Here is a 13,706-nt window from a genome sequence, read left to right as displayed (position 1 = left end):
TGTTTCCTACTGATAGAATTTTAATTCCTCCTGGCGCTCTGATGGATTGGCATTTGTTACATTCAAAGCGAGTCCTGGGACCGAAGGACCAGGAGGCACCTTGTCTGTCTCTGGTCCCCAGGTATACAGTCAGCTACTCTCCTCCCGAAGCGTGATTGTTCAGAGCGTTTCCAGGATCTGTCCGCTCTGGCCCCACTGTAATTCTGTGGCTGAAGTCTAACTATACAGCTAAAAACTAAACGTGTCAGGAGGCGTGGTTATCTGTGACATGAATCCATAAAATATCTGAAATGTTAACATCAGAGGAAGGGAAGAGTTATTAGAGACATGAGTTTAGCTCTTGCTACTGTGATTAGAGAATGAATTTTTGTTCCCAGAGTTAACACTGTCGAGGAAGATCTGAGAGAGTTTTTCAGGTGCCTCGCATTGCAAAAGAACTCTCGGGAGAGACAGAAGAGACAGGCAGGGCGCTCCTTCTCTCTCGGAGACGCGGAGGCTTCGCCGCAGCGCTTGGCGGGTGAAAGGGGGTCTTGGGCTTCGTGTGAGAGGCAGAAGCATGTGTTTAAAAGTGTCCGTGTCCGTGCTGCACGCACAGGGACTCGGGGTTTGAGTTTGCATCCAGCACTAGCATCTTAGGCAAGTTACACTCGAGTCAGACTTTTACAGACCGAAGTCAGCGCTGCTCTTTGCCAAGAGAATCAGTTGATAAGGTGTGCAAAGCGCTTTGCCGCGAAGGAACTGCTCAGTGCTTTCACTCTGAGAGGAGGTGACAGGTGTCAGCACTATCCGTTAACTTCAGCAGACAGCGAGCCCAGTAATGCAGTGAAAGTCCCCGCGGTGTACAGCACTTCGCGGACGGGTGGGCGTGTTCGTAGTCCATGTGGCCGGCCACAGCTGCCCCGTCCTAGCTCTGCCTTTTGCTTTCCAGTGGTTGGCGAACCCTTCTAACGACATGTATGCAGACACGGTGACGACGGTGATACTGGAAGTCCAGTCCAATCCCAAGATAAGGAAAGGTATGGAACACTTCATTCTCGTCGGTTCACTCGTGCATGAGGCTAAGGAGCCTGAGATCTCCTGAGATTTCTCTCTTACGTCATTTTTAAGATAGCACCTGTGCATAACAGCGGATGTGGTTAGTGTTTTGTTTTGTCCTAGCTCTCCGTTTATATTGTATAATTTGGATTGCCATTAACACTGATAAAATCCCCTTGAACAGTCCTCTTCAAAACACTTTTACCAAAAATTCCAAAATATTGCTGAATGGAGCCAGCACGCCTGTTAGGAGGATATGCCGCTGCTACCTTTGTGTGTAAGACGCGTGTTGTAGCGTGTGCTCGCCCTGTGGGACAGCTCTCAGCACAGGCAAGCACCACTGAAAACATTCTGTGATCCTGATTGGCAGCTCAGGTCTCTCTGCTACGTCATTCAGCCCAATGCCTGCCCTCAGATACGGGTCTTCTGTTTATTCTGATAGCGCTTTATAAATGAAGTCTTTGATAATACAGTCTTTCATAATCTTATATTTGTATAACCTGAGAAAGTTAAATTTTTGTGCAGAAATGGCAGTATCAGGGCCATGAAGCTGTCGTGTGCCATCAGTGTGGTGCCTAGCTGGGCGGCCCGTTTTCCACGCTTCCTGGCCGGGGAGGGTCACGGAACACACCGCCAAGGTACCACTCGCTGTTCTGAGGACGGCTTGATGTGACGTGCTGAGAAACACGACAGCGGCTGGGGTAGCAGGCAACCAGCAGAGGCTTCGCGTCTGTGCTGTACAGGAAGGAGAACTCGCCCCAGAGCTGGCTCTGACCCTGCCATCGTGCCCTGCCCCACGGGGAAAGCCTGCCTTTCTCCCCTCTGGTCCCGTCGGCCCCTGCTGTCCTCCGAGGTGTGCTTCCAGCACCCTCTTGTGGGTACCGAAGTCCACAGGTGCTCAAGTCTCCTCTTACACCAATGGCAGAGTATTTGTACACGGCTACCCTCAGTCCTCCCGTGTACGGGAAATCGTCTCTGGGTCAATTACTCTACCTCAGGCACCCTTAATAGTTGTTCTAGTGTGTTCTCCAGGGAACCACAACAGGGAAGAAGTCTGTGTTCAGGAGCCTTGTTTCCTAATGTTTTTTATCACGGTTGATTCCACCCACAGACGTGGAGGGCCAGCTGTAGTTGGGTACAAGACAGTCATGACACCAGTGTCCGCCTGCCGCTGCTAGAACTGTGCTTGTCCTTTATGTCGGCCTCTGGGTGTTTGCCCAGCAGCTCCTGCAGATCAGTGAGAAGCAGGCTCGTTGCGTTTTCCCTGTGGTGAGCGTCTGGTGGGCCAGCTGCCTGCCTTGTCCTCCCTGGCTCGCTGCCATTGTGTTCATGGAAAGTCAGACTGTACTGTTCTTGGGGAGGGGGCGTTCACATGGCAGGTGTGTGCAGAGCACCTGCTTCTTGGCGGCTGTGGTCTAGCGCTTAGGGTCCGTCAGAGAACCAAGCAGGCGGACTCTTGCCCTCCAGGAGCCAGCATTCCGGCGTGTCCCAGTGTCCCAGGGCTGTTTGATAGGGCATGGAGTTGGCCAAGATGCCAGAGGGCCTCATGGGCCATTGTGGGACCCTGGACTGAGGTCTGAGTGAGACAGGGCGGCACTGAGCATTGAGCAGGGGCGAGACATGAGCCGACCAAGTCTTTTTTTCTTTAAATATTTATTTATTTATTTGAAAGTCAGAGTTACACAGAGAGAAAAGGAGAGGCAGAGAGAGAGAGAGGTCTTCCATCTGCTGGTTCACTCCTGAGTTAGCCGCAATGGCTGGAGCTGCACCAGTCCGGAGCCAGGAGCTTCTTCCAGGTCCCACGTGGGTGCAGGGGCCCAAGCACTTGGGCCATCTTCCACTGCTTTCCCAGGCCATAGCAGAGAACTGGATGAGAAGTGGAGCGGCTGGGACTGGAACCAGCTCCCATATGGGATGCCGGCACTGCAGACAAGGGCTTTACATGCTACACCACAGCACCGACCCCCAAACCGAGTCTTTAAAGAATTGCTGTGGTGCTTGGGAGAGGGCTGTCAGGAGGGCAGCTGGCAGTGCGGTCTGTTAGGACCACATGGGAGACGTGGTCTGAGCCGTGGAGCTGGGAAAGTGCTCGGGTTCTGGAGATGATTTTGGAAGTGGGGCTCGCTGTAGGGGTGAGGGGAGGCGCAGTCAGGATGAGTCTCAGCCACGAACTACCGGCCCGAGGGCCACCCATGGAGCTGAGCGACGGAGGCCTTGGTAAGGAGTCCATGCTCCCCCTGCAGATGGGAAGTGTTGCAGGGGCTGACACACTCGCTGCTTGGCTGTGCTTGACAAGTTGATTATCATCCGACTGACCTCATCCCACCCAGAGTTGCAATTTCAGCACTTCAGAGAGGGTCTGCAGCTGGGCCCCAGGCCTAGTCCAGGCTGCACCTGCTTTGGCAGGAGACTTACTGGACAACAGGCCTGTCCTGCACTGCTGTGATGTCGTCACAGCAGGGCTGAGTAGTTTTGGCAGAGACCCGCGGTGCACAAAGCTGACAGCACCATCCGGCATCTGCAGAAAAGGCTGCCAGTCCTGTCGAGGCGCGTTTGTGAGACAGCCTCCCGTCCTGACCTCCTCCGCCTCGGTCCCGGTTCTGTGTCCGTGTGGTGTGTTCCCTTCAGTGCCTGTGTCACCAGACACGGGAAAGCTTGTGCATTTCCTTTTTTGGTTTTTTTAAAGATAGATTTATTTATTTATTTATTAGGGGGAGAGAGAGAAAGTCTTCCATCTGCTGGTTCACTCCCCAAATGGCCACCATGGCCAGAGCTGGGCTGATACCAAAGCCAGGAGCCAGGAGCTTCTTGCAAGTCTCCCACATGGGTGTAGGGGCCCAAGCACTTGGGCCATCTTCTGCTTTCCCAGGCCACAGCAGAGAGCTGGATTGGAAGAGGAGCAGCCAGGACTCAAACTGACACCCATATGGGACGCCGGCACTGCAGGTGGCTTTACCTGCCACGCCACAGCACAGGCCCCCAGCTTATGCATTTTAAAAAGGCATTCTTTTATGTTCTTATGTCCCATCGTGCTCTTCCGTGTTACATGTTTTCAGCATGTACTATTCTAACAGACCTACACAGGGCAACTATGCTTGTCTGATTGAGTTCACAATTGGTGTATGTGTCTGAGAAGTTTGTCATAAATTCTTCTAAAGATTTATTTATTTGAAAGGCAGAGTTACAGAGAAGCAGAAGCAGAGAGAGACAGAGAGGTCTTCCATCTGCTGGTTCACTCCCCAAATGGCTGCGATGTATATAGATTATCATGCCACAAATTTAATAGTATTTAATGATAAAATAATTACTTGGGCTGGGAAATTGAATGCATATTGAAGAAATCTTTTAAAAACTACAGGAGTTGGCCAGCGCCGTGGCTCAATACACTAATCCTCTGCCTGCGGCGCTGGCACACAGGGTTCTAGTGCCGGTAGGGGCGCTGGGTACTAGTCCTGGTTGCTCCTCTTCCAGTCCAGCTCTCTGCTGTGGCCCGGAAGTGCAGTGGAGGATGGCCCAAGTGCTTGGGCCCTGCACCCCATGGGAGACCAGGAGAAGCACCTGGCTCCTGGCTTCTGATCAGCGCAGTGCGCCGGCCGCAGTGGCCATTGGGGGGGTGAACCAACGGACAAGGAAGACCTTTCTGTCTGTCTCTCTCTCACTGTCCACTCTGCCTGTCAAAAAAAAAAAAAAAACGTTTGGCCTAGCAGGTGAGACGGGTGAGGATGCCTGCATCCCGTATCACAGTGCCTGGTTCAGTGCTGGCTCTGGCTCCTGCTGATGCAGACCCTGGGAGGTAACGGTGATGCCTCAAGTAGTTGGGTCCCTGTCTCCTACATGGGAGACCCGTATTGAGTTCCTGGCTCCAGGGTCAGCCTGGCCCCATCCTGGCTGTCATAGGCATTGAGGAGTAAACCGGCAGATGAGAGCTCTCTCTCTCTCTCTCTCTCTCTCTCTCTCTCTGCCTCTCAAATCTAAAAAATATGGAGAGGGTGTCTCATATTTCCCCATTTATGAGTGAGGCCATAAAATTTCTGCTGGCATTTTTCTCAATGGTGTGTATGTTTGTGTGTGTGTATGTGTGTGTGTGTTATATGAAGGATTATAAAATCCACATTACTCTTGTAGCAGTTTTATTTATTTATTTATGTGTTTGTTTGTTTATTTGGAAGGCAGAGTGACAGAGATGGGGAGAGGAGACAGAGATCTTTCACCCACTGATTGACTCACCCCCTAAATGGCCAACAGCTGCGGCTGGGCCACGCTGAAGCCAGGATCCAGGAGCTCATTCCTGGTCTCCCACATGGCTGGCAAGGCCCAAGCACTTGGGGCCCTTCTGCTCCGCTCCCAGGGGACATTAGCAGGGAGCTTAGGTCAGGAGTGGAGCAGCCGGGACCTGACCCAGCTCTGTAGAGAATGCTGGAGTCACAAGCTGCAGCTCACCACTGCGCCCCAGCGCCGGCCCCGGAGCAGGTTCCTGGCATGTAACCGCGGCCGTGGGGCTCTGCCATGTAGAGCGCCCAGCTCAGTGACTTTAATGCACTGGGAGAACGTGAGAACGTGCATTTCCTTCCAGAAGGAAATCCTCTACCCTTTGCTCTGCTCTCCTAGTCTCTGCTTTGCCCTCCTCCCGGGAATCCCTGCCCTGCGTCTGTCTCAGTGAGTTTGCCTGCTCTGAACGGATTTTATATAAGTAGAATCCTACACGCATGGTCTTCCACGACTGGCTTCTTTCGCGGAGTGTGACGTGTGCGTGATGCAGCCACGTCGGAGCACAGATCGGCACGTCACACCCTCCTCGTGTGGCCGAGTTCTGTCCTCACTGGGGGCTGGAGCACGTTTTGTTTGTCCAGTCACCAGTTGATGGACATGTGGGTTGTTTCTACCCTGCAGCTCTAGAACTATCACTGCTGTGGGTGTTCACAAGTCTGTCTGTGTAGACAGGTTCAGATTCTCTTTCCCCTTGGCTCTGAGCTAGGGGTAGAAGTTTCCTAGACAGGACATGTTCAGTGATGTGCCAGGGCCCATTTCAAACTCCAGATTAAAGATGCGCCATGTATAAAATAATCGGATGTGTTGTATATAGTAGAATGATAAATTTACATAGCTTTTTTTTTTTTTTTAAGATTATTTATTTGAAAGGCAGAGTCACAGACATAGAGGGAGAGGGAGAGAATCTTCGATCCATTGGTTCACTCCCCAGATGACTGCAGTGGCTGGAGCTGGGCTGGTCTGAAGCCAGGAGACGGGCTTTTTCCAGGTCTCCTGTCTGGGTGAAGGGCCCAAACACTTGGGCCATCCTCCAGTGCTCTCCCCAGCAGATTAGCAGGGAGTTGGATTGGAAGTGGAACAGCTGGGACTTGAACTGGCAACCAAGGAGGATGCTGGCGCCGCAGGCAGAGGCTTAACCCATTATGCCACAGCACCAGCCCCATAAATTTACACAACAATTTAAATAGACCTCAGATCTTTGGTCTGGATGTTCTAGAACTCCTAGAGGTGGAACTTTACTCACCTCTGCTCGTAAATGTAAAGTTGGAGATAATAATCTGAAATGTCTTTTGTGGTTCTTTAATAAGAACATGAAAGAAAGTAATAAAAATACCAATTTGCCGTAGCAGGTAGATGATACAAATTGAAGCTTGTCACGTGGAGGATTCCATAGTTAATCACCTTGAGTTGTCCGTTACTGTGTTCCGGTTCTTGATTTGGGAGTTTTCCTAAACGGGCATTTGGAAATTGAACGTGCTGTCGTTAAGTGGAACTTTGTGTCGTTTTCTTTCCAGGGGCAGTACAGAAGGTTTCTAAGAAATTGGAAATGCACGTTTATAGCAAGAGGTTGGAGATCATGCTGCAGTAAGTTCTCCGGGCCCGGGCTGGGTCTCCTGCGGGCTCAGGCCCGGCCATCGCTGGCCGCTGTGGGAGCCCGGCTTTCTCCCCTGGAGGAACCCTTGAATTGCTCTCTTCCAGCTCAGCACTCCGGCTCACTGAGCGTGTGACCTGTGTGGTCAGCCACTTCCATCCCCTTCTTTGTGGCTTCTTGGGATATTCTTGGAAGGCAGGCAGAGTCATCTGACCCCCGTAGGCGGGTCCCTGCCACCTCCGTGGGAGCCGCTGATGGCGTGCCTGGCTCCTGGCTTCCACCTGACCCAGCCCCCAGCTGCTGGGGCTTCTGGAGGGTGAACAGCAGGTGGTCTTTCAGGCGTGGCCATCCAGGATAAGTTCTAACAACCTCACCACGTGTTTTTATGCCTTTAAGGAGTATTTTAGGTATTTACGTAGATGCGAATTCTTCGTTAAGAATAGTTTATCTTTAGACTCTGCTCAGATAGGGAGTCTGCAATTATGAAATACCTTCAGCTCAGCATTTTTCTAACCACCACCTTGCTGCAAGCACTCTGTGAACCTCACCTCAGAACGCTTTTCCAAATAAAGTAAACGTAAGGTTTCTTCAGAGTGGGTAGCTACAGTAGGGAGTTTCTGTGATTTCAGCATCCAGCACGCTGCTTGTATCAGTGTCTCCTATGCTTGTTGACTGAATGGGTGCTTCTGTTTTGAAACTGAAAGTTACTTCATTAGGCACCTTAATGAAATAAAATGTTCGGCATGTTTGGAAGGTTTTCATGTTAACATTTCTGTTTTCGCCTTCCTGTCCCCAAAATCCACATTTATGAAATCAATTTGTCTACTTATTTATTTATTTGGAGGCAGAGTGACGATCTTCCATTGATTGCTGGTTCACTCCCCAAATGCCCGCAACAGCCAGGGTTGGGCCAGGCTGAAGCCGGGAGCCGGGAGCTCCATCCTGGGTCTCCACACGGTGGCAGGCCCCCAGCGCTCGGGCCCTCCCGCTGCTCTCCCTGGTGCACTAACGGGAAGCTGGATGGGAAGCAGAGCAGCCCCACTGTGGGTCGCCCGTGTCTCGGGCAGGGGCTCATCCCCTATGGGACAACGCAGGAGCGCTCATCTTTCTAAAAGAACCCTCGCTAACTTGTACACAGTGACGGACCTTAACGGTGACTCTGCTCACATGAGCCCTCACGCATTTCGGAAGGGTGTTCCTGGTGTTGTCATTCTGATTAAAGCGCACGCCGCGTCACCCAGACCTGCAGCAGCGACAGCTCAGGACATGGTTCCTGCTGCGGCTGAGAAGGCCCCCGGGCCCCTGGCTCCCCCAGCCCCACCCAGCTTCCCCCCTGCTCCTCCTGGCCCCCCCGGCTCCGGTCCCCCGGCTCCCCCCGACCCCAGCCCCCCTGGCTCCCCCTGCTCCCCCTGGCTCCCCCAGCCCCCCCGGCTTCCTCCCCCGGCTCCTTCTGGCCCCCCCGGCTCCCCTGGCTCCCCCGGACCCCCCCTCCCGGGTCCGGCCCCCCAGCTCCCCAGGTTCCTCTGGCTCCCCCCGGCTCCCCCCGGCCCCAGCCCCCCTGGCTCCCCCAGCTCCCCTCGGCTCGCCCTGGCTCCCCCAGCCCCCCGGCTCCCCCCCTCGGCCCCTCTCTGCCCCGCTGGCTCCCCCGGCCCCCCTTGCAGAGGGCCTTGCTCTGCACTCTGGAAGCTGACCCGCCAGCTTTGGCCTCTGAGAGCCTCTGTTAGACGCTTGTCCCCTTTGGTGGGCGGGTAACGCTGCGGGACTTTGCCCAGGCTGGGAGCAGGGGAGATGCACACACATGCACACACGTACACACACACGTACACACACACGCAGTTTGGCCTATGTTAGTGGGGGTGGGCCGGCCCGGGGTGTCCCGGCACGTCCTGCTGGGGGCAGCGCTGCTCAGGGGCGTCTACAGGACCCGCAGCCTGTGATCCTGGAGTGGCTCTGCAGGCACCACAGCAGGGGTGCAGGAGGGGCACTGCCCTGGCCGGCCCTGAGCTGACCAAGGGGCACCTGCAAGAGTCTGCGAGCCCCTCAACTCACTGTGCACCTGGCCTCTGTGCCCCCTCCTGCCTGCCCCCCGCCTGCACCTCCCCCTCCTGCCTGCACTTCCCCCGCCTGCACCTCCCCCCTCCTGCCTGCCCCCCCACCTGCACCTCCCCCCTCCTGCCTGCCCCCCCACCTGCACCTCCCCCTCCTGCCTGCCCCCCCACCTGCCCCTCCCCACTCCTGCCTGCTCCCCCCTGCCTGCACCTCCCCCTCCTGCCTGCCCCCCCCGCCTGCACCTCCCCCTCCTGCCTGCCCCTCCCCCCTCCTGCCTGCCCCCCCCGCCTGCACCTCCCCCTCCTGCCTGCCCCTCCCCCCTCCTGCCTGCCCCCCCGCCTGCACCTCCCCCTCCTGCCTGCCCCCCCACCTGCACCTCCCCCACATGCCTGCCCCTCTCCTGCCTGCCCCCTACCTGCACCTCTCTCTCCTGCCTGCCCCCCACCCCGCCTGCACTTCCCCCTCCTGCCTGCCCCTCCCCCCTCCTGCCTGCCCCTCTCCTGCCTGCCCCCCCCGCCTGCACCTCCCCCTCCTGCCTGCTCCCCCCTGCCTGCCCCTCCCCCTCCTGCCTGCCCCATGAACACTGAACCACGCAGTTATTCCGAGAAGAGACACAAGACAGAGCCACAGCTTGCTCTGGCTTCGTCAGTGTGACGGGCAGTGTTCGAACTTGCAAGTCGACAGGAGCCTGCGAACAGTGGGATTAAATAGGAGAACTTCAGTGCTGGCTTGTTTCAGCGACCGGCAGTTAATCACATGAAAACGAAACCTCTGTCCTGTCCTTTTGCGTATATCTTTATTTAAAATAAAGTGCTTTTCCTTGGCACTAGTGACCCAGCTACGTCATATTCCCAATATTTTTTTCCACTTTATTCAAAAGGCAGAAAGAGACACAGAGACCTTCCATTTGCTGGCAAACTCCTCAGATGTGCACAACAACAGGGCTGGGCCACGCTGAGGCCAGGAGTTCCGGGTCTCCCACCCAACGGCAGGGAGCCACGTAGTTGAGCCACTTTCTGCCGTCCTCCAAGGTGCGCGTTGAGCCGGAAGTGCACTGAAGCAGAGGAGCCAGGACTCCTGCCAGGCGCTCTGACGGCACGCTGGCCTCCCAAGCGGTGTCTCAACCGCTGTGCCAGTGCCCCGCCTCCAGCTTCGGAACTGCCTGAAGGAGCAGAGCTGTGGCTGCCCCTCCCCTCTCTGTGCGGGTTGAGCGGGGCTGAGCAGTGTCTCACCTGCGTCCATGCTGGCTGACTGCCCAGGTGCCTGCCCTCCTGCCAGCCCTGGGCAGACTGAGTAAGCTCAGGGCCTCCCGGCTCTGCCCTGGCCCTGCCCCAGCTGCTGCAGGCATTCAGGGAGGGCACCAGCGGGTAGATCTCTCCCAGTCACTCTGCCTTTCAAATAAATAAATCTCTTCTAAAAAAATACCGAGATGAATGAACTCAGCTAGGCATTTGAAGAGGATAAAAGCAGTGGACCGCGAGTTTACGTGGGCACCAGCTGCATCTGGAAACCTGGATTTGAACAGCTCAGCTGTTGGTGAACCACGAGGCGTGAAGCCACTTAACTCTTCTGTCTCCTCTGCCGAGTGGCAAAAGGGATCCTTACCGAAGTCACAGCTCAAGTCCTAGTTAAAATGTTGGCTATGGAGTGGCCAGCACAGCGCCGCTGAATAGAGCAGTCTTAGTGGTTCTTGTGTGTGTATATGTCACAGTACATATTAATCGTGGAATTAATAAGTTGTAGCAAGGTGAGTAAGAAGTGTGTCTCCGCGTCTGTGAAGTCGGACTGTGCTGCTGATTCAGCCGCTTTTTCTTTCAAGGGACATATTTGGAGAAGACTGTGTCAGTGTGAAAGACGGCGCTCTCCTCAGTGTCACGGTGGACGGGAGAACGGCCAACATCAACTTGGAGACTCGGGTACGCGGCAGCCTCTCCCTGCGGCTCAGATGTCTGGAAGCAGAGGGGAAGCAGGAGTGACCCAGGGCCCACACCTGACAGCTTACGTTCGCGTTCTGGGCTTCCTCCTTTCCTCGTTTCTGTGTGGTAGTCCCGCTCTGCTTCTCCTTCCAGCACCTGCTTCCTGTTCTAGTCTGCGTGACGTGGAAACCTCCCCAGAGTGCTCTCCACGCTGCTGCAGGGGCCTCACTCCCATGGGATCTCTCCATGGGCTCCACGGGCACCCCACCCCTCTGCGGGGCCTCCATGGGCTCCATGGGCACCCCACCCCTCTGCGGGGCCTCCATGGGCTCCACGGGCACCCCACCCCTCTGCGGGGCCTCCATGGGCTCCACGGGCACCCCACCCCTCTGCGCAGTCTCCATGGGCTCCACGGGCACCCCACCCCTCTGCGCAGTCTCCATGGGCTCCACGGGCACCCCACCCCTCTGAGGGGCCTCCATGGGCTCCACGGGCACCCCACCCCTCCGCGGGGTCTCCATGGGCTCCACGGGCACCCCACCCCTCTGCGGGGCCTCCATGGGCTCCCACGGGCACCCCACCCCTCTGCGGGGTCTCCATGGGCTCCACGGGCACCCCACCCCTCTGCGGGGCCTCCATGGGCTCCCACGGGCACCCCACCCCTCTGCGGGGTCTCCATGGGCTCCACGGGCACCCCACCCCTCTGCAGGGTCTCCATGGGCTCCACGGGCACCCCACCCCTCTGCGGGGCCTCCATGGGCTCCCACGGGCACCCCACCCCTCTGCGGGGTCTCCATGGGCTCCACGGGCACCCCACCCCTCTGCAGGGTCTCCATGGGCTCCACGGGCACCCCACCCCTCTGCGGGGCCTCCATGGGCTCCCACGGGCACCCCACCCCTCTGCGGGGTCTCCATGGGCTCCACGGGCACCCCACCCCTCTGTGCGGACTCCATGGGCTCCACGGGCACCCCACCCCTCTGCGGGGCCTCCATGGGCTCCCACGGGCACCCCACCCCTCTGCGGGGTCTCCATGGGCTCCACGGGCACCCCACCCCTCTGTGCGGACTCCATGGGCTCCACGGGCACCCCACCCCTCTGCGGGGTCTTTAACTATGACTATGACTTTAATTTTGACTATGTAGGTGTCTGAGAAATCACTAGATGTTACTTTGATATAAATGAGAAAACATGAGTAGGTATCTCACTGGAGAGACACAGGTGGCCAGGAGGCATAGGACCGCGTTCAGATCCGTCCCTGATCAGCGGGGCGTGGCTGCTGCTGGAGACACCAGCATCCCGTGGCCGTACGTCGGCTCCAGTCCAGGCTACTCTGCTCCCAGGCCCGCTTCCTGCTAATGTGCCGCGGAAGCTCCTCCCAGCCACGCCAGAATGGGGCTCTCATAGCCATTGAGGAAGTGAACCAGCAGGTGGTTCTGTGTGTGTGTCTCTCCCTCTCTCTTGCTATGCCTTTGAAATGAATACATCTTTTTTTTTCTTTTCTTTCTTTTTTTTTTTTTTTTTTTTAAAATTTATTTATTTGAAAGAGTTACAGAGAGAAGTAGAAAGGTCTTCCATCAGCCGGTTCACTCCCCAATTAGCCGCAAAGGCTGGAGCTGCACCGATCTGAAGCATCCTCCGGGTCTTCCCACATGGGTGCAGGGGCCCAAAGACTTGGGCCATCTTCTACTGCTATCCCAGGCCACAGCAGAGAGCTGGACTGGAAGTGGAGCAGCCGGGTCTCTAACCGGTGCCCATAAGGGATGCTGGCACTGCAGGCGCAGCCCCAACCCAGTACGCCACAGCACCGGCCCCCTGAAATGAGTAAACCTTTAAAAAGAGAATTAGAGGAAATGCAAGTTTAAAGTATGAATGATCAGCACAAAGAGAGAAAGGACCCAGCGATGGTGAAATGCATAGGGGACTCTTGTCCAGGCCCTGGGGCACAGAGGGCGTGTGCATTCCCCAGGGCAGTCTGGGAACTGCATGGAAGCCTGTGTGCCTGCGTCCCGAATCCAACTGCTTCCTGTTACTGAGGCTGCTGCGGGCCGTGAGTGATGGCTCCTGGCCCAGACCCTGCTACCCACAGGGGAGATCCGAGTTCCAGGCCCCGGCACAGCCTGCCCAGTGCGTGTGGTTCGTTAGTCTACCCCCCCCCCCCGTGTCCCTCCTGGGGTCAGGTGTGCTTGCTGCTTACGCCGCCCCATCCCTGAGTGTCTCCCCGGGAGCTCCCTGCACCCCTGCTCGGCTCCCCGGCTGACGGCTCTCTGGTTTCCTTGCAGACGGTGGAGTGTGAAGAGGGGAGCGAGGACGACGAGTCGCTGCGGGAGATGGTGGAGCTGGCGGCGCAGCGGCTGTACGAGGCGCTCACGCCCGTGCACTGAGCCGCACTCCGTGTAAACCCCCGACTCTGCTGTGCGACTTAATAAAACGCGTGGTCTCTTCTCTGGGGCAGCGTCTCCACTCCTCCAGAGAGCCCCGCCCTCGTGGGCCGCAGCCACACCCCGCGGGGCAGAGGTGCGGGGAGGCGGCTCCCACCGAACACTGTGTGCTACTGCAGGGGGCGCACGCTCTGTGCTGCGGGCTGGAGTGAGCAGAGGCGCCACGCGCGGAGGGGGCTCTGCCACCCGCGGGTCCGGGGCTGCGGCTGACGCGGGCCTCTGCCACCCGCGGGTCCGGGGCTGCAGGGTGCAGGCTCGCGTCGGGGTGCTGGGGTCCGTCCCACCTCCCCAGGCAGGGACCTGGCCTCTGCTGCGGTGCTGGCCCCTCCTGCAGCAGGCGCCCAGCCGGACGGTCACCGGGCCCGGCTGCAGCTCCGTGCTGATGCAGACCCCGGCTAGAGAGCGCC

The 13,706-nt window shown here is 56.9% G+C and overlaps 1 protein-coding gene across 4 annotated transcripts in view; it reads left to right on the top strand.

Moving 5' to 3' along the window:
* CPSF3 (cleavage and polyadenylation specific factor 3) overlaps positions 1-13,303 on the top strand; it is a 41,178-nt gene extending 27,875 nt beyond the window's left edge. For all 4 annotated transcript variants that reach the window (XR_016229565.1, XR_016229564.1, XR_016229563.1 and 1 more), the window contains 4 exons: positions 929-1,016; positions 6,819-6,888; positions 10,764-10,860; positions 13,141-13,303. Coding sequence is in view for 1 of the 4 variants with exons in the window: in XM_002722482.6 (XP_002722528.1) it covers positions 929-1,016; positions 6,819-6,888; positions 10,764-10,860; positions 13,141-13,242 (357 nt within the window). In the remaining 3 variants the exon portion in view is untranslated. The remainder of the gene's footprint in view (positions 1-928; positions 1,017-6,818; positions 6,889-10,763; positions 10,861-13,140) is intronic.
* The last annotated feature ends 403 nt before the right edge of the window (positions 13,304-13,706 follow it).

Source organism: Oryctolagus cuniculus, chromosome 2, assembly GCF_051225735.1.
Source record: "Oryctolagus cuniculus isolate XC-2025 breed Fujian yellow rabbit chromosome 2, ASM5122573v1, whole genome shotgun sequence".
In the NCBI taxonomy this organism is placed as follows: Eukaryota; Metazoa; Chordata; class Mammalia; order Lagomorpha; family Leporidae; genus Oryctolagus; species Oryctolagus cuniculus.
The sequence above is the reverse complement of the archived record's forward strand: the minus strand, read 5'-3'. Positions and strand labels throughout refer to the sequence as shown.